Genomic DNA, 22727 nt, shown 5'->3' on the forward strand with positions numbered 1-22727 from the left:
CTACGAATGTTCAAAAAATACCAACAATAGTTAAGTTTAATGTGTGTGGTAATATTCTAATTTTTATTTATAATTAATTATATTTTAATTATTTAATCTTATTAGATATTTATATATGTATTTTTTTTATTTTTAATAATTCTACCCCCCCCCCCAATTTTTATAAAAAAAAAAAAAAAAGGTTATGTTCTTTTGGTTAAAATTTTGTTTTACAAATAAAAACCCAGCACTCATTATTTGCAGTTGATTTTAATAGTGAAATGTACACGTTTGTCTTTCGCCGTGCCAACAATCGCATCCGAACAAACCGAGATCAAAGTGAGGCGGCGTCAACATGACAGCAAACAACAAAACCATGGCAGGCAGCCAGCCACGATTGTGGGAGAGAAATCAAAGATCAGTAGTCACGGATGAGAGTGCGGCCAGCCCAGCAAGAGGGTGTCTTGCTTTTACGCTGCCCCCTGCTGGACTGGAGTGACAAAGCAAGACGCGGACGGCTTTTTGTGTTCCCACTTCCAGTTTTGGCAACATTTTTGAGTTTCTTTGCATTATGACAGTTTCAACTCAACAAGGAATTCCAGTTGTGTATCAACATTTTAGCATTTGAAAACTTTTTGCAAAATTTTTTAGCTTTAGTGATCAAGTGCAACATTTTTCACAAAGTTTTCAAATTAAAATACGAGATGAGATTTTTACTTTATAGCAGGGGTGACTAAAATATTGAATATTAGTTTACTAAAAAGAAAAATCACTTTAGTTTTTTTTTGTACTTATATACTTGTCATGAAGACACAAAAGAAGACTTTCAAAACTACTGTGACTCAGTAAGCTGCAGTAGTTTTTGGGGTTTTGTTTTGCAACATATTGTTCATATGATGTTGCACCATTTGTGTTCAAATATTAATCACTGAAAGAATTCAAACTACTGCGACATTGATACTAGTTTCGTAAACCTTCGTTAGCATTGTGTGCTAGCATTAAGCTAGCGGATTTTCAGAAGTAGTTGCATTAAATGCATAACCTGCAATTTTCTGTGTGAGTGTAAACTTCAACTGGGAGTGGCAAAAAAAAAATAAAAATTGTTACCTGCCAAGTGGTCTATTAATTGTATTCAGAACTGTAAATCAAAATATGTTAATTAAATATATTACAAAAAAAAATAATAAATCAGGCTTGTAGTATCGATGCTAAAACACATTAGCATTATTAGCATTAGCACGTTGATTTCTTTTCAGTGTCATGTTGTCATTTCAATTCCGCTCTTAACATCCGTCGTGGCGGGCGGGGAAAACCTACAAAAACAACAAAACGAGCCGCAAAACGGCCTCCCGCGCCACACTTTGGACACGCCCCCCTCAGGGCACGACGACGTGGAAGGGCGAGCCGGGGATGTGGTCCTCGCCCCACTTGACCACCAGCATGTAGTCGCCGCGCTCGCGCAGCACGTAGCTGACGTTGTAGTGCAGGTCGCCCAGGTGCTTGATCAGGACCTCCTCGCAGGGCACCTGGGGGCCGTGCACACCCACCACCAGCATGTTCTTACCTGGATGGGAGGGGGGTGACATCAATATTATTCAAATGTCACCTATCATAATAATTGAGTGTAAAAGTCAGCGATGTGGTCATTGGCTGGCTTTCCAATTAACTCTCATCTCATTGGACGAAATTTGAGCTGTCAAAATTCATCGATTACCAAATTAATTGACAACTATTTTTAATAATCGAGTAATTGTTTGGAGCCATTTTTTTTTTTTTTTTTTTAAATTGTCCAAATCATCTGCTTTCAGCATATCAACAATAATTGTTGACTGATTTCTGTAATATTTCAATTATTCGTTTCATAATCAAAATTAGGCAATCACAAACATCTGTTTTGACAATGACCGAATCGGAATCATTTATTTATTTATTTATTTATTTTAATGACTATGAATATGTAGCACAAAATAATAATCAAGGGGAAAAATTTGTATGTTTCAGATTTATATTTTTTTTATAAATCTTTGTAGTCAATCCATTTTTCATAAAAAAAAATTGAAATATATTTAGTTTGATATTTTAGTTGTTTTCATGTTCTATTTTATAAATCAGTTTGCATATTTATTTTTAAGATATTAAAGCTCAAAATATTTTAGATTTGCGTCTATGTTTTCTGTCAAAATCATCCAAGCATATATTCTACATATCTTGTTTTCAAAAATATTCATTTATGTTGTGGGCAAAACCCATTTAATTTGAAGTGTAGGTCTACTTGTACATATTTCATTCATACGTGTATTTTTTTTTTTTTTTCATGTAGCCTGTAATTCCGTTTTGTCTAATTTCATATTAGTTTCATATTTATTCAACGTTGTTTTTTTTTTAATTACTATTTATCTCTTGAAGCGTGGCTGCTGGTTTGTGGAGAACCAGGAAGTGGTCAAATATGAACGCTGAAAAACAATATTGAAGATGTTTTTTCTTTGTGTCCGGTTGTGGGCGCGAGCGCGACCGACCGGCTTTGCTGCAGTCGACGGAGAAGCTGCTCTTCTGGCCCACGTAAGCCTTGCTGAGGCCCGGGCCTCGGCTCAGCACCTTGCTGGCGTCCGACCCGTCCATGGCGCTCTGCGACGACGACAAGATGCTGCTGCTGACCGCCGACGCTTCCGCCGAGGGTTCAAGGGTCAGCGTGGATGACACGTTGGCGTTGGTCACGCTCACCAGAGGAGGACCTGAAAGGGGACAGACAAATATACAATTATTTTTTTCCCCTCCAGTTTTTTAAACTCTGAAAAGTGGGAACAAATGTTCAAGTAATAGAAATATGACTGCATCATTTAGCATATAATTCATAAAACCGAGTTAAAATTAAAAAGATGTACTGTACTGTAAAAAAAAACAACAAAAAAAACAAGTGTGATATTAATTTGTGTTGAGGTGCTTTTTCTGCCACTAGATGGCATAATTGCCATCATCTCAACAAAAAACGACAGCACTACCTGTGCTCAAAAATTAAAAACTTTTTATCCTAGAAAACACAAAAAAAAAAAAAAGACTATAAAAAACTTTTGATATTTGTAATTATTGCTTCAAAAAAATCTAGAAAAAAATCTTATCTACTTATCTAGATTTTTTTGTCTCTTGAAAGAACTCAACTTTTTAATCTAAAAAAAAACAAAATTTGATTGATTCTGGATTTTAAAAATGATTTCATGAAAAACCTTTTCTCCAGAATTATTATTATTGTCTTTTTTTTTTTTTTTAATCCCATAATTGTAGAGAGAAGTACTGAGAAAAAAAATCTGGAAATACAACTTTTTATCCTGGACTTTTTCATTATCTATTGGGAAAAAAAATATCAAAAAGAAAAAAAATCTAGAAAAAAATACTCCTTACTTAATATCTAGGATTTATTTTTAATGATCTCTTGAAAGAACTCAACTTTTTATCTAAAAAAATAAAATTTTATTAATTCTGGACTTTAAAAAATTATTTCATGAAAAACATTTTTCTCCAGAATTGCTTTTTTAAATCCCATAATTGTAGAAAGAAGTACTGAAAAAAAAAATATCTGGAAATACAACTTTTTATCCTAAAGAAAAAAAAATCTAGAAAAATACTCCTTACTTAATATCTAAGGAAATATGTTTTTAATGGTCTCTTGAAAGAACTTCAACTTTTTTTATCTAAAAAAATAACATTTTATTAATTCTGGATTTTAAAAATTATTTCATGAAAAACATTTTCTCCAGAAATATTTCGAGAAAAACTATTTGTAGTTATCTCTTGAAAAAAAAAAAATCTAGAAAAACTACTCAATACTACTCGAAGCGTGAAGAAGACAGAAGAGGAGGGAAAGAAAGCGCACGCCGACCGGTGACTCTGGCGACGAAGGGGCTGCCGGCGATGTGGTTGGGTCCGCCGTACTTGACGGCGACGACGTAGCTGCCGGGCGCCATCGGCGTGTAGAGCACCTTGTAGCCGGCGGGCACCTCCAGGCACTCCAACTGGACCTTGGACGGGCCCTCCACCGTCACAGCCACCGCGCCCTGACCCGCCGCCGTGCTGTCGATGACGAACTCCGACTGGACGCCTGTCGCCGGGGAGACGCAGACGCAAGCTCAAAAACAAAAAACGGGAACAATCACAACAATCACAGCAGCCACGTTGCTACTCTGTCGTCAGACGCCCTCGAGTGGCATGTTGCCAACAACCGCTGACTAAAAGTTCTGCTGGGAAGAACGTTTTCGTCGGATGTCTTGTCAAGTGTTGCTGCTCAAAAGTTTTTATCCGAGAAAACACGCAAAAAAAAAAAAAAAAAAAAAAAAAGACTTGAAAAAATGAACTTTATTTCTAGAAAATCTTAGATATTTGTAATTATCACTTGAAAAAAAATCTAGGAAAAATACTGATTAATTAATATCTAGAAAAAAAACATGTTTTAATGGTCTCTTTCAACTTTCTTTATCGAATAATAATAATAATAATAATAATACTTTTATTGATTCTGGATTACATTTTCTCCCGAATTTTTTTAAATCCCATATTGGTAGGAAAAAGTATTGGGAAAAAAAATCTAGAATATACAACTTTTTATCCTGGTTTAATTATCTATTGGGGAAAAAAATCTTGAGAAAAATAAAATAAAAATTATCTCTTGAAAGAATTCAACTTTTTTTTTATCGAAAAGAAACATTTTTGTTTTTTATTCTGGGTTTTTGAAATGATTTCATGAAAAACATTTTCTCCAGATTTTTTTTTTTTAATCCCATAATGGTAGGAAAAAGTAGAAAAAGTATTGGGAAAAAAATCTGGCAAATACAACTTTTTACCCTGGTTTAAAAAAAAAAATCTTGAAAAGAAAAATTCTCTCTTGAAACAATTCAACTTATAAATAAAACTTTTTATCCTGGACTTTTTAATTATGTGTTGGGGGGGTAATCTCGAAAAGAAAAAGAATTCTGGATTTATCCCATAATTCTAGGTTCAAACAAAAAAATAATCCAGAAAATACACTTCTTTAAATTTGACTATCTCTCTCTCCAATTAAACATTACAACTTCATATTGAGAAAAACTAAAACTTTTTAATCAATAGAAAACACTTAAAAAAAAAATAATATTTTAGAGAAAAAAAAAATCAAGGAAAATACCTATTTATCTGAATTTTTAAAATGTCATATAAAATTGACGTTTTATCTAGAAATAAAAAATTAAAGCTTGATTTTTTTAAAAACATTGTTTGAAAAAATAATACAATAGAAAAAATGCAGCCCTTTGAATCCTGAAAATCCTCATTTAAAAAAAAAAAAAAATCTCCAAAAATTCATACAAAAAAAACAATTAAACTTTTGATCTAAACGTAACTATCCTATAACTTTTCTTTTCATGATCTCTTTAGAAAAACACTAAACACTTCAACTTTTTAATTTCTCCACAAAGTACGACTGGATTTTCTTGCCAAACGCGGATTTGTTTGTTTCTCTTGCGAATGTGTGAAAACGACCTGTGGTGCCTCTCTCCAGCCCGGCGCCGTACGCCGAGACCAGTCCGGGTTGTCCGGCCTGTTGGGGCGAGCCGACCATGACGCTGAAGGACGTGACGCGGCCCTGGGGGCCAAACTTGACGTCCACCGTGTGCAGGCCTCGCTCGCGGGGGATGAAGCGCACCGAGTACTTGTCTGGGACGGAGGAAGGGCGAGTCGGGTTAATGACCCAGGATGATATTTGCGACCGGGACTCGCACGCACGCACGCACACTCGCACCTTTTTCCAGGTGTGTGACGGCGCACTCCTCCTGAGCTCCGGACGGGCTGGTGAACTTGGCCTCCGGTTTTCCTTTGGCCCCGTCCATTGACACGTCGAAGGAGGTCGGCTGGTTCACCTTCAGACCTGCTTTCTGAAAACATTTTTGATAGATTTTTATGTCTATTTGTATTTTCTAGGGGTGTCAAAATTAGTGTGTTAGGTTCCTTGAACGCCACCATTTTTTTTTTTAACATGCGATTAGTGACCTTACTTGGACATTCTACTGGGGGAATTCCAGTCGCAACGGAGCAGACATGTCCGTGTCAAAATTTAGCAGTAATAAATGCCTTAATAATGCATATATTTGTGGCGACTGTGTGGTCAAGTTGTATTTTACCATTTAAAAAATGTGTAGAAAAAAAAAAAAAATGCACAAAGTTGTCACCAACAAATGCAATTATGCCATCTAGTGGCAAAAATATAATGACAAATATTTTATTGTACATTTGGAACTAATATAGAATTTGTGATTAATCACGAGTTAACTACTGAAGTCATGCGATTAATTAGGAATAAAAATTTCAATTGCCTTTCCAAGAAATGCTTTTATCAAAAACTTTAATTAGACATACTTTGTTTGTTAAACCCACTAATATATATATATATATATATATATATATATATATATATATATATATATATATGTATATATATATATATATATATATATATATATATGTATATATATATGACTGGATAGCCGATAAGCCAAGACTCTTGAGGTCGCGAGGCGGCCATATTGCTCCTCCCAAGAAACGTTTCTCGGCATACGATTCTATACATTTTACAGTATCAAAACTGGATAACATTTGAGACAGTCCTTAGTACAAACAGCATAATTTATGATGTTTTAAATTTATTAAACATAAACAAGAGGACTTCAGACATTTTACAACTAAAATACATGCATAAATTATATGCTTAATGATGTTTAGTATAGGAGGAAACTTGTGTATATATATTTTTTTTATTAAAGAATTATAAGTAATTCAACAAAAGATGCCTCTGCCAAATCGCATATTGGGGATCGTCCATTTATTGTTTGTTTTTTTGTTAAAAAAAGCCTTTTTTTTTAATGAAATAGTGACCACCCCTTAAAGCATTTATAATAAATGTAAAACATAAAGCTCCCTACTTTGCGTATTTCGTTTAGCCTATTGCGGGTATTTTTTTTTTTTGGGAACATAATCCCAGTGGAAAACTAGGGAATACTGTATATGTCTCATCTGTACGTACACATGTAGTTTATACAGTCGTCTGCTCGCGAGGTGGGAGTAACAAGATGGCCGCCCTTGCACGAGCGTGTACGGGCTATCGGCTATCCAGTCCTAAAAACAGGTCAGTGGTTCAAAACCATGCGAGATGACGGCCTGACCTGAAGTCCGGTGACGATCATGCGTTGGCCGTCGTAGGCGGGGTCCTCCACGTGGACCAGGTAGGGACTATCGGGGATGTGCTGCTCATTGAACTTGACGGCAATTTCGTAGTCGCCTGGAGGGCCACGTCAGCGTCACTCACATATACGCACAGTGGAGGTCAACAATGTTTTTTTCTTTTTTTTCTCTACCGGGCTCCTGCGCCACAAACGAGACGCCGCAAGATCCGTCTTTGCGGTCGTCGAAGGAGATCTCGGCCCTGCTGGGACCCTCCACGGCCACGGACAAGCCCCCGGCGCCGGCCTCTCTGGTCCAGATGCTGAACTCGGCTGCGCACGGAATAAAACCTTTTCTTTCCCGACGCGGGTTCAGATATTTGTTTGCGCATGCGTATGCGTACCCGGTTCTCCCACGTGGGCTCGCTCCAGTCCCGGACCTCCCGCTTTGACCTTGGCGGCTCCGCCCTCGCCCAGCGGGCCCACGGTAAACTGGAAGGGGCTCCCCGGCACGTGGGCGCCCCGGTAGCGGACGCTCACCCGGTGCACGCCCATCTCGGTGGGCACGAACTGGACGCAGTAGGTGTCGTTGCCCGCGGCAACCAGCTGGGCGGGCCGAGTGGCGCCCGACGGGCAGGTGACCTCGGACGTGACGTCGGACATGTCCAGGGCTGCCGAAACGGGCGCAAGACAGTCGGAGTAAAAATCTAATTACCATTCAATCATTTTATTTTTCTTTAAATATATTATTTCAATTTGAAGGACAAAAAAAACGGTCATCCAAATAAAATCGAAACTTAATTTTTTTATATTTTTTTTTTTATCCTCGACAAATTTGGATTTTTTTATAAACATAAAAAAATATATGTTAAAATTAAATAAAATAGATTTGAAAAATTATTGTGACAAAATATTCATACATATATGATATATGTATGAACAATTATAGGAATAAATATAAATAGAAATACAACAAGATATGCATTAACATTATATGAATATAAATAAAAAAACACAATAATAATAATAATAATAATAATAATAATAAGAAGAAGAATGAATCCTGCAAGCAATTTATATATATATATATATATATATATATATATATATATATATATATATATATATATATATATATATATATATATATTTTATATATATATACACAAGACAGGAAAAAAATATGATAAAAATTAAATAAAATAAAAAAAAAAAATTACTGTGGAAAAATATTCATACATTTCTATGATATGTATGAACAATTATAAGAATAAATATAAATAGAATACAAGAAGATATTCATTATAAAAATATCAATAAAAATACAATCAATAATAATAAGAATGAATCCTGCAAGTATTTATTTTATTTTTTTTAATTTATCCTAGACAGATTTGGACGATTTTTTGTATATACACAACAATAGAGGGGGAAAAATATGATACAAAAATAAATAAAATAAATTTTAAAAATTACTGTGGCAAAATATTCATAAATAATAAATAGAAATATATAAATAATAATAATCCAAATAATAATAATCATAATAATATATCCTGCAAGTAAATTTGTTTTGTTAAAAAATACATGTAACAAAGAAATATGATTTTATATGTTATTTTGCTCAAGATGGCTTATTATATATATTTTTTTTAATCCAATCTAGTAATAAGCATTCTTGACTTAACACATTTTCACAACAAATGATTTCAAAAATATATCTGCTGCAAACCTCGGCCATTTTCCCACCAGACTAGCAGAGGAAGTCGCGGAAGTGAGAAGACGAAGAAGAAGGAGCAGCGATGCGAGAGATGAACGAGGCGAACGAGACAAGATCAGGAAGAAGCAGCTCACTGGACGAACAACACGATCGTGACGTCACGATGATGATGATGATGATGACGAAGAGACCAGGGAGGAAAATGGCGGAGGAGAAATCGGGAAGAGGAGAAGCAAAGTTGGGAAGGAAAAAAACGAACTGAGAAGGACATTGAGATACAACTTTATCGATTCGTGTTTTTATTTTACATGAAACAAACGTACTCGATAAGCAGTTTTCAAAATATACAAATTGGGACATTTCATTGCACTATTACTTTTAAATTAAGTGACTTTTATTTATTTATTTATTTTTTACATTAAATAAATTTGGCGAAATTGAATGAGTTAAGTTTTACATGAATAAAATATCTTTTCTTTTCTTTTTTGTGACACAGAAATACTTATCGGTAATAGTGTTTTAAGTTTCATGGTTTATTTTGACAAAAATATTTTACCATTTAAAAAAAATACTTATAAATAATAATTCTTCTTTTTACATTTTGTTTTATACAAATATATTTTTTTAACACAAAACAGAAATTAGCTACTATACGCCTTTTCTTTTAACTTTTTGTCCAATTATTTATTTATTTATTTTTTTACATAATAGTGCTTTTTTTTTTTTTTTTTTTTTACAGAAACTAAATTCAGTGAAATTTAATGACTTAAGTTTTACATAAATAAAATATGTTTTCATTTTGTTACACAGAAATACTTATCTGTAATAGCGTTTTTGGTTTCATGGTTTATTTTGACAAAAATATTTTACCATTTAAAAAAAATACAACCTGCATATATATTTTTTTTTACATTTTGTTTCATAAGAATAAAATGTTTTAATATAAGCTATATGCCTTTTCTTCTAACTTTTTGTCTTAATTTCTTTTTCTTTTTTACATGAAGCAGAAATATTGATATTATACGTTGCGATTTATTTTTATTTTTTTACAGAAACTAAATTTGGTGAAATTGAATGAATTATATATTTTTTTACATTTTGTTTCATCGTTTTTTTTTTGTTTTTTGTTTTGTTTTTTACACAGCAGAATTTATTTTTACATCAAGATTTTCTTTTTTTTTAACTACAAAAATAGTTTTTTTTTTGTTTGTTTTTTTTACATAATTGCAGTAAGTAGAATTTGATGTTTTATCATGATTCTTCTTTTTTTTTTTTTTTTTTTTTTTTCCCCGGTCACCTGGTATCTTGAGGCTGAGGTCACAAACGCTGCCCACGCCAGCGACAGGCGCCGCCCTCTGTTTGCGGGTGATGCTCTCGCGGATGCGACCTTCGCCCGTCACCTGCACCGTGAACGGACTTCCTGTCCCACACAGAAAACAAAAAAACGTTCACGACGCAAAAGAAAAATGCAAGGGATCTAGCAGTCAGCCCTGCGGCACTCCACAACCTCCGTCAAGCGGCGTTCCCGTTCTTCGTTACCTGTGATGTGTTTGTCGGAGAAGCGGATGGAGACGAAGTAGTTTCCGGGCTCGGTGGGGCAATAGGAGACGCGGCACGTCCCGTCCTCCGTGTCCTCCGTCTGGATGTCCACCTTACTCGGACCCTCGATGGCCAGAGCCAGCCCACCGTAACCTGACGCAACAAGAACACGTCAACGTTTACCTCCGCCAAGGCACGATTCTATTGTCCCCCTAACGGTATCTGTGTCCAAAACATCGGTGTACAGATGTCAAAATCCACATTGTCACCTTTGACTGATGATGCGGTGTTGCGGTGTGAAAGTAGCAATATTCTGCTGATGGCAGGCTCTGTGGCAAAGGCACAGGCTAATGAACGCTACCGTTAATTCGCTCGCTGAGCTTGGGGCTGGTACAAAAGATGTCATCTAATTAGCTGATTTGCTGGACGCTGTGTTGCTGTATGAAAGCGCGCACACTTGTGTAAAAGACACAGGAAGAAATTTGCTTGCGTCTGTTTAATTAACTCTCAGAGCAGTTACAAATGGTAGCCAATTAGCTTGATTGTGGGATGCTATGTAAAAAAAAAAAAAAAAAGATCCCCGCCTTTGCTGGGTTCTGTGTGAAAGTCACTGGTGGATAAATGCCCATGCTATTATTACAGCTTTGATGCATCGAATCGCTTTAGCAGTTTACATCCTTTAATTATCTTGATTATGGGATGCTGTGTAAAAGTTTACAGTTGTTGCAGTGCTGGGTTCTGTGTGAAAATCACTGGTGGATAAATGCACACACTATTATTACAACTTAGATGCATCAGATCTCTTTAGCAGCTTACATCATTTAATTATCTTGTTTGCAGGATGCTGTGTGAAAGATTACAGTTATTGCAATGCTGGGTTCTGTGTGAAAGTCACTGGTGGATGGTGGATAAATGCTCATGCTATTATTACAGCTCTGATGCATCCAATCTCTTTAGCCAAAACAATTTACATCCTTTCATTATCTTGATTACAGGATGCTGTGTGTAAGTTTACAATTGTTGCAGCGCTGGTTTCTGTGTAAAAGTCACTGGTGGATAAATGACCATGCTAATATTACAGCTTTAATGCATCCGATCTCTTTAGCCAAAAGAGTTTACATCCTTTAACATCTTGATTGCAGGATGCTGTGTGAAAGTTTACAGTTGTCGCAATGCTGGGTTCCGCGTGAAAGTCACAGGCAGATACATGGCAACTCTATTGTTACAGCTTCAAGAGATCTGATGCATGAGACAGATGACAGATGAGCTTCTACTAATGATCTGTATTGAGGGATGCTGCGTTGCTGTGTCAAAGTACCCACAGTTTACGGCGCTGGTCAGCTTCTTCTTTTTGTTTTTTGTTTTTTAAACCGGGACTTTTGCGCGAAAGAGCTGTCACGTATGAGGGACGATATCTGTGTCGAATAATAATGCATTTGCTGGGTTCTGCGTCAAAGGCGCAGACGGATAAATGCCTACGATGACTCTGACGCGGCCCTCCGCGTGAAAACAGGCTCCAACTCCGCCCGGGCGGCGTCCGTCCTCCTTACCGGCCTCGCGCGTGTCCACCAGGAAGCTGGCGTCGGCGAAGGTGGCGGCCCGCACGAGGCCGTCGCCGTGCGCCCGCACGCGTCCGGCGTCGCCGATCTCGGACTGGACGATCATGATGGCGATGGGGCTGTTGGCCACGTGGCGCCCGTTCTTGGTGATGCTGACGCGGTGCTCGCCCACCTCGCGGGGGATGAAGGAGACGCCCACGTGGTTGTTGGCCATCCGCTTGAGCAGGCAGGGCTCCTCGCGGCCCGACGGCGCCGCGATGCTGGCGCTCAGCAGGCTCAGGTCCGTCTCGGTGATGTTCAGGAAGAAGTCGGCCGCCGAGCCCAGTTTCACCTGCGAGCGCCGCTGCTTGTCCTCTGCGGCGCATGACAATCACCATCTTTTTATTTATTTTTTTAAGTGATAAAACGCCGAAACATCTTTTCTTCTTTTTACTTGGTGCATGAGTAAAAATAGGAATATTTACATTTATAAGTGAATCCAATGCCGTTACATTCATCATGTCTCATGTATGTTTTACTGAACACGAACTGATCAAAACCATAAATAATAAATGAAATCCATTACAAGCACTGCGCTATGTAAATAAAGTGGCAAAACCGCGACATTAACATTCCTGTGACAGATTTTATACTCAGCTTCCAGTGGTTAAAAAATAAATAAATATAATTTTACCTGGACTATAAGAGACACAGCCATAGTACATAATTTTGCATCCACATTGTTTTTTTTTTTAAATATATATTTATGTATATTTTACTTTTTTAGGGGGGTATTTGGCACATTAATTTACAGGGGGGAAAGCTGTATTAAAAGTATCGATTCATGGGTTTTTGAAACGATATTGGGCCATGAAAAGGAATATCGATTCAATATATCGATATTTTAGACCCAGTCCTAACTAGGGATGTAACGATACCGGCAATATCGTGATATTGCAATATTAAAACTGCCACAATATATCGTCGTCGTTATCTCACAATATTAAAAGCAGCACATCTGTAAAAAAAAAAAAAAAAAGTTCTAACACCCTCGGTTGGCTAGTTTTTTAGTGCAGCTGAATTTTCACAAAGCATGTTTTGGCCCTTCTATGTTTAAGGGGAACGTAAATTGCTTGTGAAGCGAGTCAATATGTGGAGGAACTCAATGTGTGCTTGCATTAGCAAGTAAGTGCCTCAATAAATCTATGTTATATTTAGATATATATTGTTTTAGATATTTTTTAAATATAACATTTCTAATATTTTTCATTGCTGTATTGTACAAAAGCACAGTATGAGCTTTTTATTTATAGTATGAGCTCATTTTATTTTATTTTATTATTTATTAATTTTTTTAAATCGCCAGCCTCCCCACAATATCGTGATAATTATCGTATCGTGACGTTTGGATATCGTTACATCCCTAGCCCAAACCAACAATGCTAACCTTGACTTACAGAAAGCTATTTTTGTATATACTTTATCAAATTATTATATATATATATATATATATTTTTTTTTCCAGTAATCTTCTGTAGGTGGGTAACTGACCGGTGATCCTGGCGGTGAACGGGCTGCCGGCAATGTGGTGGTTGTTGTACTTGACCAGGATGTTGTAGTCTCCCGGGAGCGTGGGCAGGTAGGTGACGCTGCACGTGCCGTCCTTGTTGTCCACGCAGCTGATCTCCGCCTTGGACGGACCCTCGATGGCCAAGTCCAGACCACCTGGACGCATGCGGTGCAAAAGAAAACAAACACGACTGACAGAAAGAAATGTGAAATGGTTCTAGTACTCAGCCCTGGGGGACACCGGATCCGTTGAACACATTTGCTTTAGAATTATGATTTACAATCGAATCACGCTTTATGGTCTCGTACCTTCAGCCGCGTCCTCCGTGTTGACGGTGAACGCCGCCGTCTTATTGGCCACGCCGTAGCTGAGGCCCGGACCGTAGGCCGTCACGCTGGGACTGCTGGAGCGGTTCACGTAGAACTGGAGAGGAGACTCTGCAAAATTGACCCCACAAAAAGTTAGAAAAAAAAAAAAGTTAACGATCCACTGTTGACTGCATTGTTCCATTGATGAAAAGTGACGCTATTTATTAGCCTGTCTATGAGCTTTTGCATTGTTTGTTAGCATTAAGCTAAAGTGGATCTGGAGTGATTTCTTCCATTTGCACACCAGATGTTGGCTCCTGAAACCTCAAAGTTTATGTGATTGGGACTAATGGCCGCTTAATTAGGGACAGCTTGCACAAAGGAGCTGAAGGTTCCAGCAGTACATTTTCCATACCTGGAATGTGCGCCCCGTTGTACTTGATGTGCATCTCGTGCAGGCCCACCTCGGTGGGAGAGTACTGCACCGTCACCGTCCCGTCCATGTTGTCGGTGATCAGCGGCTGGGCGGACTTTCCCGACGGCATCAGAACCTCACCTGAAAGAGGCGGCAAGACAATTGTCTTAAAAAAAGAAAAATTCTCCAATAATCTAATTATTTTCAAATGAAATTTTTTTTAGGAAATTTTCCATTAGTCCAATTAAAATAAATAACATTTAAGATTTATTTTTCAAATCCCAAAAAATAAATCTTAAATGTTATTTATTTTAATTGGACTAATGGAAAATTTCCTAAAAAAAATTCATTTGAAAATAATTTGATTTTCAATGTATTTTTATTTTAAAATGCATTAATTTTAAAATTATTTAATCAACATTGTACTTTTAAAAATTTCTCATTCAATTACTAAATGTTGCAAAAATATATTAATTTAAAAATCATTTTTAACTTTGTCTTTTACTTTAATATTTTTTATTTTGAAAAATATTGGGAGACATATTTCAAATGACTCCTAAAAATATTTTGGACAATGACAATAGTTTATTCCATAGCTTTTTCTTTAAAAACAAATTACTACAAATCTATTTTAAAATAATTTAATAAAAATATATTAAACATACTGTAACAAAAATCATGAAAATTTCTTAAAATCATTTCAGTTTGACTTACAATTTATTTTTTTAATGCATTAATTTTAAATTTAATCAAAATTGGACTTTTAAAATTCCTGATTCAATTACTGTTACAAACATATATTATTTTAAAATCACGAGAAATGATTTTTACATTGACTTAGTCTTTTACTTTAATATTCTTTATTTTGAAAAATATTGAGAGACATATTTCAAATGCCTCGTAGAAAATAGCTTACTCCATAGCTTTTTCTTTAAAAACAAATTACTGCAAATATATTTTAAAATGGTTTAATAAAAATATATGAAAGATATTGTAACAAAAAACACTAATTCAATTGTAGACTTTTTTTTTATTATTATTATTAATGTTGTAAAAAAAAAAAAAAAAGTGCTTGCCCAACAAACTGTGTACTTGTTGATTTCGATGTTGCGTGTACGAGTGTCGTGGCGCATCCGTTTGCGGCCACTCGAGCGATGACATGACGTCGACCGCGTGGAGGCCGCTCGCCAGTTGCGGGCTGACAAAAGTCATACGATCTCGATGCGCTCATTTGTAAAAAGGAAATCAACAAACCACTAAATGACTTCCAAACGCATTTCCTTTTTGTGTTAAGGATGGGAAAGAAACACATTTAAGGCATTTTTCTCTCGCTTTGAGCTCGGCCTAAACAAAGTCATCCTTCATCGCAAGTTCCTGCGGCGCAAACTCGCCAGCCAACTGCTGACTGATTAATTACTAAACATTTCAAACAGATGTTTTCCATTTTTGCAGCCGCTGGGGGAGAAAAAAAAAAAGACAATCATCAGCTGTTCTTCATTTGCAGAGGATGTTTTTGCTGTCAGCAAGGATTTCGTCTGGCTGTGTGCTTCTTTTTTTTTTCATAATGACTTATTCCACATTATTATTGTTATTATTATTATTTATTTTATTTTTTTTACGCGTTTTGGTTTGGTTCGACGAGCTCTTTCCAACGATGTCTGTCCCGTCGCTGCACGACATTGCATTACGGAGAGAGGAAAAAATATATATATATATATATATATACATATATATATATACACATCGCGCTGTATAACAAGTAAAAAAAAAAAAAAAAAAAAACACGTACTTTTAATGAACAATAAAAAACAAATGATGAATGAAAAAGCATTCATAATAAACAAAAATCATACCAAAAAATAATAATAATAAATGAAAAAAAAATACTGTGCTATATAACAAATAAATTAAAAACACATACTTTTAATGAAAAAATTACTGTAAACTAATAAAAAAAATGATGAAAACACACTCATAATAAACTAAAAATCATATCAAAATGAAAAAACATATAATAAATGGAAAAAATATATAAAAAAACAAAACAAAACTTACTTTTAATGGAAAAAAATGAATGCAAATGAAAAAAAAGAACATATGAATGAAAAAACATTTATAATAAAGTAAAAATCATACTAAAACAAAAAGACAAATGAAAAAAACATATGCTGTGCTATAACAAGTAAATCAAAAACACGTACTTTTCATGAAAAAAAAGAATGTAAAATAAAAATCATACCAAAATGAAAAAACATATAATAAATGAAAAAAAAAGTGCTGTATATCCCAATGAAAGTGATACTTGACTCATTGAACAATTTTCACCAGTGAAAAGTGAATATTTTGTCCAACATGAATTTGATAACTTCATTATTTTTCATGTACAATCAATACCTTTAAAAAGTAATTTTTCTACTTGCTGTCGACTGATGATGACATCACCTGTGCTGAGGAGGAAGTAGGTAACGGCCAATCTTGGCTCACCTGTTTTCTGGGTTTGGTCAGCAAACTGAGCAACACAAGTGATGTCATCATCAGTCGACAGCAAGTAGAAAAATTACTTTTTAAAGGTACTAATTGTACATAGAAAAATAATGAAGTTACCACATTAATTATAGACAAAATATTCACATTTTACTGCTGAAAATGGCTCAGTGAGTCAAGTATCCATTTAATTAAAAAAAAAAAAAAACTCATTTGTACCTCGAGGGCAAATATGTGCACGTGTGTCTCACCCGTGACGTGCCCCCTCTTGAAGGAGAAAGGAATGAGCATGTGGAAGGGTCTGAACCCGCCGCCGCCACCGCCGATGCCGTTGCCGCCGTCGAAGTCTTCCGACGTCACCTGAGGGGGGAGGGACCAGAGCGCGTCACTCAACAAAATACGGCAATCTCATTGGCCGGTGTTAGAACGCCGCAGCCCCGTCCACTCAGCGGCATCATGGGAAGCGTCATGCACGACTCGCAAGCCACGGCGCCGACGCAGACCCAAATGAGTTAGCAGCCATCGCCATGGCGACCAAGCGGAGAAGCAAGCTGCATTCCTATTGGCTGGTAGTGAAAATTCCCGTGTGTGTGTGTGGGCGTGTACGTGCGTGTGTGTACCCAAGGCTGAAAGCCGGCTCCTGGTGGAGCAGCTTGTTGTTGGATTGACGTCAATTCTTGCATGGCGGGGACCTCATCGGTCGCCTGAGGACACCACAGGAACGATTTGAAAAGCCGACACCCAACTGTTTTTTTTTTTTGCTGCTACAGTAGTAATTCTTACAAATTTGGTTTAAAACAAATAAATAACGGGGCTACTTGAACGTAGTAGATTAAAAAATGCAATACTGCCCCCACAGGCCTGGAGTGTAACACTGTTGACAGCGGCTCCACGTACCTTGACTTTGAAGGGACTGCCAGGAATGTTCTCCCCACCGAAGCGCACGTACATGACGTAGTCGCCGGGCTCCACAAGCGTGCAGAAGACGTCAAAGGTCCCGTCATGGTTGTCGGTCACCTGGGCGTCGACCTCGCCGCCGTTGGGCTGCACCAACACGCAGTTCACCTTGCCGTTGCCCGCGCCCTTGGCGTTGACCGGGAGGAACAGCTCCCGATCCGGCTCCCCGCTGGGGCCCACTCTGGGCCCTGATGGGCAAAATGCATTTTTGCACGTTTTTAGGAATATTGTCATATGTTGGAGATTTTTTTTTTTCCAAGAAATTCTTTTTTAAATGTTATTTATTGGGTTTTTCATTGGAGGCAACATTGGCAGCTAGGATAGGAAGCTAATGTTGACGCTAACTTTGGAAGCTAAGATGTAACATTGGAAGCTTAGCTAACAGGGATAAGTTGAAGCTAACGTTATGTATGTTGAAGCTAACGCCAGAGATGACTTTCGAAACTATCAATGGAAGCTAACATTGGAGGCGTCGTTGGCGCTAATGTTTGGAAGCTAACTTTGGAGACAATGTTAGCAGCTATCGGTAAGTTTACATTATAAGCTAATGTTAGCGCAAACGTGGGAAGTTAATGTTGGTCTTCGTTAGCACCAACATTGGAGGTAATGCTGTGTATGCTAACTAATGAAGCTAACACTGAGGCAATGTTGTAGCTAATGAAGCTAACTTTGGCGTCAATGTTGGCAGCTATTGGTAAGTTTACTTTGTAAGCTAATGTTAGAGCAACCATGGGAAGTTAACGTTGGTCTTCGTTAGCACCAACATTGGAGGTAACGCTGTGGATGCTAACTTATGAGCTAACACTGAAAGAAGACTGGACGCAAACTTCAGAAGGAAAAGTTGATGGAAGATAAAGTTGAAACTAACATTTTAAAGCCATCTTTAGAAGTAGCGTTGAAAGTAAGAAACGTTAATAAGCGAACTTTGGAATCAACTCTGGAAGCTATTATTGAAGCTAATGTTGGAGTCTCTTTTTAACAGTAATGTTAGCTAAGTTGATATGATAATGCTGAAGCTAACATGGCATTAGCATATATTATTTCTTAAAGCTAATAATGAAGCTAATGTTGGAGTCTCTAGCTCTTTTTTAACAGTAATGTTAGCTAAGTTGAGATGATAAGGCTGAAGCTAACAGCATTAGCATACATTATAACTTGCTAATGCTGGACGCTAGCAACAGAAGCTGAGCAAGTTTGGTCTTGGGGAAAAGACTATTTAGGCTAGCACTGAGATCGAACATTAGCATCGACGTTGGAAACTCAAGAAAAATCACAGTCGTGAGCTTCTCAAGATGATGCAAACAAATCCTATTTGTAATATTTTGGTGAGTGGCGCACCAGTTGTAGTGCACTTGCTGGCGTCTCCCGTCACCATGGCCTGGACTCTGTAAGGCGAGGCCACGATGTCGTCGCCGCCGTACTTGACGACGATGGCGTAGCGACCGGCGCGGTCGGGTACGTACGACACCGTGTATGTGTCGTCGCCGTTGTCGTGGATCGTGGGCAGCTTGGGTTTGCCGTCCTGGTCCTGAGGCGGGACGCAAGATGGGGGACACATAGCATAGAAATATATACATGTATTTAGGGGGGGGGAAAAAATAGTACATACAGTGTAGCCTCTAAACTAGTTAATACAGTGTGTGAAATACTGACAGTGATGAGCACGCTCAGTTGTCCCTGCCCCGCGTGCTTGGTGTCGATGTTGAACTCCACAGGAAAGCTGGCGAGGACTTTGTTGGTCAGCCCGGGGCCACTGGCTCGTACTTTACTGGCATCGTGGGTTGGAAGCACCCGAACGCGGAACGGACTAAACGGGAAAGAGAACACAACTGTTAGGTTTACCTGCTTGACATTTATTAACTCAACTCAACTCAACTTTATTTATAAAGCGCTTTAAGAACAGGCGTTGCTGTATACAAAGTGCTGTACATAAACATCCTCTGAAAAAAAAAACGCCATCCTCACCCTTTTTTTATTTGGTTTCCACGCCCCTAGTTACGTGGGTGTAAAAATGCAATCATTTCTTAACAGAAAACAAGCGGCCTCAGCAGACTGGCTCTAACCATTCTGCTGCCTTAGATGTTCTGGTTCTTGAGCTTCATGAGTCATCTTCTGTTAAGATAACATATAGCTAGGCTAGGGCTGGGCGATATATGGATATATGAAAAGTAAAATCTCGATTTTTTGCAGTCATTCAGGACGATTACGATTTAAATCGATTTTAACCTAATAAATCCAACAAACGTTTACTTAAAGGTTTCATTTATTCAAAAATAATTCCTGTGCAAAATGTTCAGACACCAGTAACGTATACTGATTCTAGATCAGTTTTAAGGCAAAATTACATCACATAAAAGTATTTGGATGTAACAGAACATAAGAACAACAGCTTTTAATCATCCAGAAGACAAAATTCGATTTCACGATTTAGCAAATTTTCAACGATTCGATTTTTTAAAATGACGATGTATCGAATTATGCGAATACGAGTGTGCAGCAATTCTTCATTGCAGAAAATGTATGATAACTTATTATTTACAACTACTCCCCCCCCCCCCCCCCCACCCCCACCCAAAACAAAACAAAACGTCGTTTTGCTACAATGCATGCACAGGAAGTGACGGCAAGCAAGCTGATCTCAAAACTTTGAACCGATCAATGCAATGTCACAAGGCCAAACGCGCCTGCTGCCTAAACGGGGGCTGCGTTTCTCAATCAATACCTTTTGGGGACGTCCTCTTCAGCGTACTGCACGGCCACCGAATAGTTGCCCTCCACGGAGGGCGTGTAGGAGACCGTGTGGGTGCCGTCGCCGTTGTCCGTCACCTCCACGGGCTCCGACAGGCCTTTGGGGCCGCCCACGGTGACGGCGAGTGGCGCCAGGCCTGCGCTACTGCAGTCCACCGTGAACATCTGCAGGACGTTGGCTCGGACCCCCGGCGCCACCCCCGGGCCGTGCACCTTCACATTACCGGGGTCCACAAGATCCTCTACTGGAACCTTGAAGGGACTTCCTGAAACCCAAAACAGAATTTTTTTTATTTTAAGGTACTTGAGTCTGATTTCAGTCTGTTGCCTTAACGGCCTGCCGCTTTAGTGATAGACCGATTTGGTTTTTTTCAAGGCCAATACCGATTATTAGTTGTGATGGAGAACGATAACTGATATTTCAAGCCGATATTCATTTGCTGTAAAAGAGAAAATATTAGTGTCCAATTTTTAAAAATTACATTTTCTTTTAAATTTTAAACAAAGAATTGACAGCTCAAAAAAAATATTAACAAAAATTGCAGGGAGTTTAAACTAAAAAAAAAAAAAAAATAGAAAAGAAATACTGGTAGTTCCCTAAAATTTTACACTATAAGAAAGAGTTTGCCAAAATTTGAACAATTTATTTTTTATTTTATATTATTTAAAAAAAATAAAGTGTAGGGAGTTTCCAGTGTCGGCAAGTGGAAAAAAAAAAAAAAAAAAAGTTTGAATGTAGCTAATTTACGGTTTTCGTCTTTGCAGACAGGGAAGATTTGTCAATATGCTGTAAATGTCTTTGCGACAAGTCAAAACTGCCTGCGAACATCTTACGAATCCTGATCAAAACCCAAAATTCGCTACATTCCCCGCTCAGTGAGATACCAGATTTATCGGCCTTCAAATTCGAAAAAAAAAAGGCCGATGCATTTGTCAAAATGCCAAATATCGACACCGGCTTGGCCGATAATCGGTCTATCCCTAGAAAGTTTGCTGCGTGACCATTTTTGGAAACCGCCAGCAGAGGGGCCAACTAATTCTCTGTTGGTGAAATGGGCTGCAGTACACATTGAAATAAAACAGGATAAGAGAACAAAATTCGGTGCCAGACGATTCTCAGAAACCACCCGCAGAGGGTTGATAGGATTCTGGCCCGACAAGTCTGTTGCCAAAACAGGCTTCAGTAGAAACTTAGGACAAACAAAGTAAGTGTAAATGTTGGTGCGTGACCTTTTTTTTTTTTTTTTTTTTTTTTTCTTGCTTGACCGCAAAGGAATGAGGCCTGACAAGTTTGCCGTCTAAATGGGAAGCAATTCCAACTGAAAAAGTAAACAAAGAGGAACGTTTGGTGTAAGACCACTTTGAGAAACGATTGACCTTATCGTGGCACGCCCTTCCCCGCCCACTAAATGCGACGAGCAAGCGCCCTCGGACATTTACCGGTCGAGATGAGCTGAAGTACATTCACAGTAATGTAGAATATTGTCAAATCTTCCTCGTGATTTCTCGGTCAGGTATTTTCAGGACGCCGATATTTCCAATAGTCGCCTCGCTCACTTTGACCGATTGTCGGCAAAACCAAAGTTTATGGACATTGTTCCTGTCAACCCGGGTAAGAATGAATTTATATTACCTCATAGTTTCAATGTTTTGTTGGCATAAAGAGTAAATAGGAAGTCAACAAATGTGTGGACGGTTAGCTACCCGGAGCTATCGCTAACCTTTGGCTAAAAACAACAATGGAGAACATTACCTAATGTGCAGATGTCGTCATTTTTGCTCATTTTGGAGGGATTCGACTGGTCGTGTGTGCTAAGTTTGATCTGTTGGCATTTATCGTAAATAGTAAGTCAACAAACACGTAGACGGTTAGCTACCGAGAGTTATCGTTAGCCTTTGGCTAAAAACAACAATGGAGAACAGTAGCTAACGTGAAGATGTCGTAGTTTCTGCTAATTTTGGAGGAATTCGACTGGTCGTGTGCGCTAAGTTTGTTGTGTTGGCATTTATCATAAATAGTAAGTCAACAAACATGTAGACAGTTAGCTACCGAGAGCTATCGTTAGCCTTTGGCTAAAAACAACAATGGAGAACATTACCCTAGTGCAGATGTAGTCGTTTCTGCTCATTTTAGAGGGATTCAACTAGTCGTATGTGCAAAGTCTGATCCAGCATAGACATTTTTCATAGTTGTTTCAGGGTCTAGGGAAGGAATAAACCTCCTTCCAGTCGATCGCGATAACGGTTATCACTCTTACACAAGCCGTGACTACAGCCTTTAACCATTTTTA

At 37.8% G+C, this 22727-nt stretch overlaps 1 protein-coding gene across 6 annotated transcripts in view; it reads right to left on the reverse strand.

The window, feature by feature from the left end:
• Nucleotides 1-233: 233 nt before the first annotated feature.
• LOC144023388 (filamin-B-like) overlaps nt 234-22727 on the reverse strand; it is a 51702-nt gene continuing 29208 nt past the window's right edge. For 4 of the 6 annotated variants that reach the window (XM_077528757.1, XM_077528761.1, XM_077528759.1 and 1 more), the window contains exons 29-48: nt 20411-20702; nt 19342-19495; nt 19027-19216; nt 17629-17876; nt 17352-17435; nt 16983-17091; nt 14248-14388; nt 13833-13961; nt 13506-13679; nt 11967-12329; nt 10417-10569; nt 10175-10297; nt 7562-7828; nt 7353-7490; nt 7161-7276; nt 5744-5876; nt 5485-5658; nt 3854-4072; nt 2496-2711; nt 234-1543 (exon numbers count right to left, since the gene is read on the reverse strand). In XM_077528757.1, coding sequence (XP_077384883.1) covers nt 1356-1543; nt 2496-2711; nt 3854-4072; nt 5485-5658; nt 5744-5876; nt 7161-7276; nt 7353-7490; nt 7562-7828; nt 10175-10297; nt 10417-10569; nt 11967-12329; nt 13506-13679; nt 13833-13961; nt 14248-14388; nt 16983-17091; nt 17352-17435; nt 17629-17876; nt 19027-19216; nt 19342-19495; nt 20411-20702 — 3611 coding nt within the window. In that variant the 3' untranslated portion in view covers nt 234-1355. Of the gene's footprint in view, nt 1544-2495; nt 2712-3853; nt 4073-5484; nt 5659-5743; nt 5877-7160; nt 7277-7352; nt 7491-7561; nt 7829-8889; nt 9011-10174; nt 10298-10416; nt 10570-11966; nt 12330-13505; nt 13680-13832; nt 13962-14247; nt 14389-16982; nt 17092-17351; nt 17436-17628; nt 17877-19026; nt 19217-19341; nt 19496-20410; nt 20703-22727 lie in introns of those variants that run through there. The other 2 variants (XM_077528758.1, XR_013284542.1) reach the window with 2 other exon arrangements.

The sequence above is a fragment of the Festucalex cinctus genome, chromosome 8, assembly GCF_051991245.1.
Source record: "Festucalex cinctus isolate MCC-2025b chromosome 8, RoL_Fcin_1.0, whole genome shotgun sequence".
In the NCBI taxonomy this organism is placed as follows: Eukaryota; Metazoa; Chordata; class Actinopteri; order Syngnathiformes; family Syngnathidae; genus Festucalex; species Festucalex cinctus.